General features: G+C 44.1%; 1 protein-coding gene across 1 annotated transcript; it reads left to right on the plus strand.

Annotated features, from left to right (window-relative positions):
• Positions 1–65: 65 nt before the first annotated feature.
• Positions 66–736, plus strand: LOC121964975 (histone-lysine N-methyltransferase 2C-like; the record flags this gene model as incomplete). The annotated part of the gene is made up of 2 exons (XM_042515146.1): positions 66–201; positions 560–736. Coding segments are annotated over 2 exons (255 nt in total), but the record flags the coding sequence as incomplete, so codon positions are not given.
• Between the last annotated feature and the right edge of the window lie 353 nt (positions 737–1,089).

Here is a 1,089-nt window from a genome sequence, read left to right on the forward strand (position 1 = left end):
GCACACACACACACACACACTCTCTCTCTGCCTGGCTCATCCTTCTCTGTCTGCCCCCTCCCCAGCAGAATAACCTCAGTAACCCCCCCACTCCTCCGGCCTCCCTGCCCCCGACCCCGCCGCCTGTCGCCCGGCAGAAACTGCTCAACGGCTTCGCCACCACGGAGGAGCTGTCCAGGAAGGACATCACGGAGCAGGACGGTAAGTGGTGTCCATGTAAACCTGGAAACACCACTTAGTTACACATTCAGTGCAAGACCATAAAAACTGTAATCAAAACTGTACTCAACACGAGTATTAGTCAACATAAATAGTTTTGGAAAAGTCCTGGAATTTTGTTTCACAAGCCTGCAGAATACTATGATGTGTTCAAGGAAAAGTGAAAATCCACCGAATTTCTAGGATTTTTTGACACTTTTGGGATTGTCGTTGGCGTTTTTTAGACTTCTAGGACGTTTTTTAGGATTTTAGGACATTTTTAGGATTCTGGTGTTGTCTGGTGTTCAGACACAGGTGTGAGTGCTGACGGTGGAAGCCTGTTTTTTGTTTTTTTTTTCAGTGAAAAGTGTTAAACAGAAGGGGGAGGGGCTTCTGACTTTAAACCACGCCTCCAAAACTGTGGACGTCCCTGCCTCCTTGCCAACCCCACCACATAACAACCAGGAGGAGCTCAGGTAAGCCCCGCCCACTGACCAAACACCTTCTCAGCTGCTGTCCCTGACCCCCCGAGACCATGCGTCCTTATCCTGCAGGACTCAGACCTGCTGTCCTCGTTTAAGGACACTTTCTGTTCCATCTGCTGGCAGCAAAAGGACAAAACACAGTTAGAGGACAGGAAGACTTTATTCTTGTCTTGTGTGAGGACCTTTGGACTTTATTATTGACTCTTTTTTTTTTTTTTTTGAACTTAATTTTTATTTAAGTTTCATTCAAAATCATGTGCAGAATCATAATCATCATATCTGCTGTTTCATATATAAGGTGACAATTATGGTACAACAAAATAGACAGAGACTACAGTGACAAAGAAAAATATAAAATGAAGTAGAATAGAGCAAGATGGAATAAAAGAAATAAAATTATATCAGT

Source organism: Plectropomus leopardus, unplaced genomic scaffold (genome assembly GCF_008729295.1).
Source record: "Plectropomus leopardus isolate mb unplaced genomic scaffold, YSFRI_Pleo_2.0 unplaced_scaffold18033, whole genome shotgun sequence".
NCBI classification, from domain to species: domain Eukaryota; kingdom Metazoa; phylum Chordata; class Actinopteri; order Perciformes; family Serranidae; genus Plectropomus; species Plectropomus leopardus.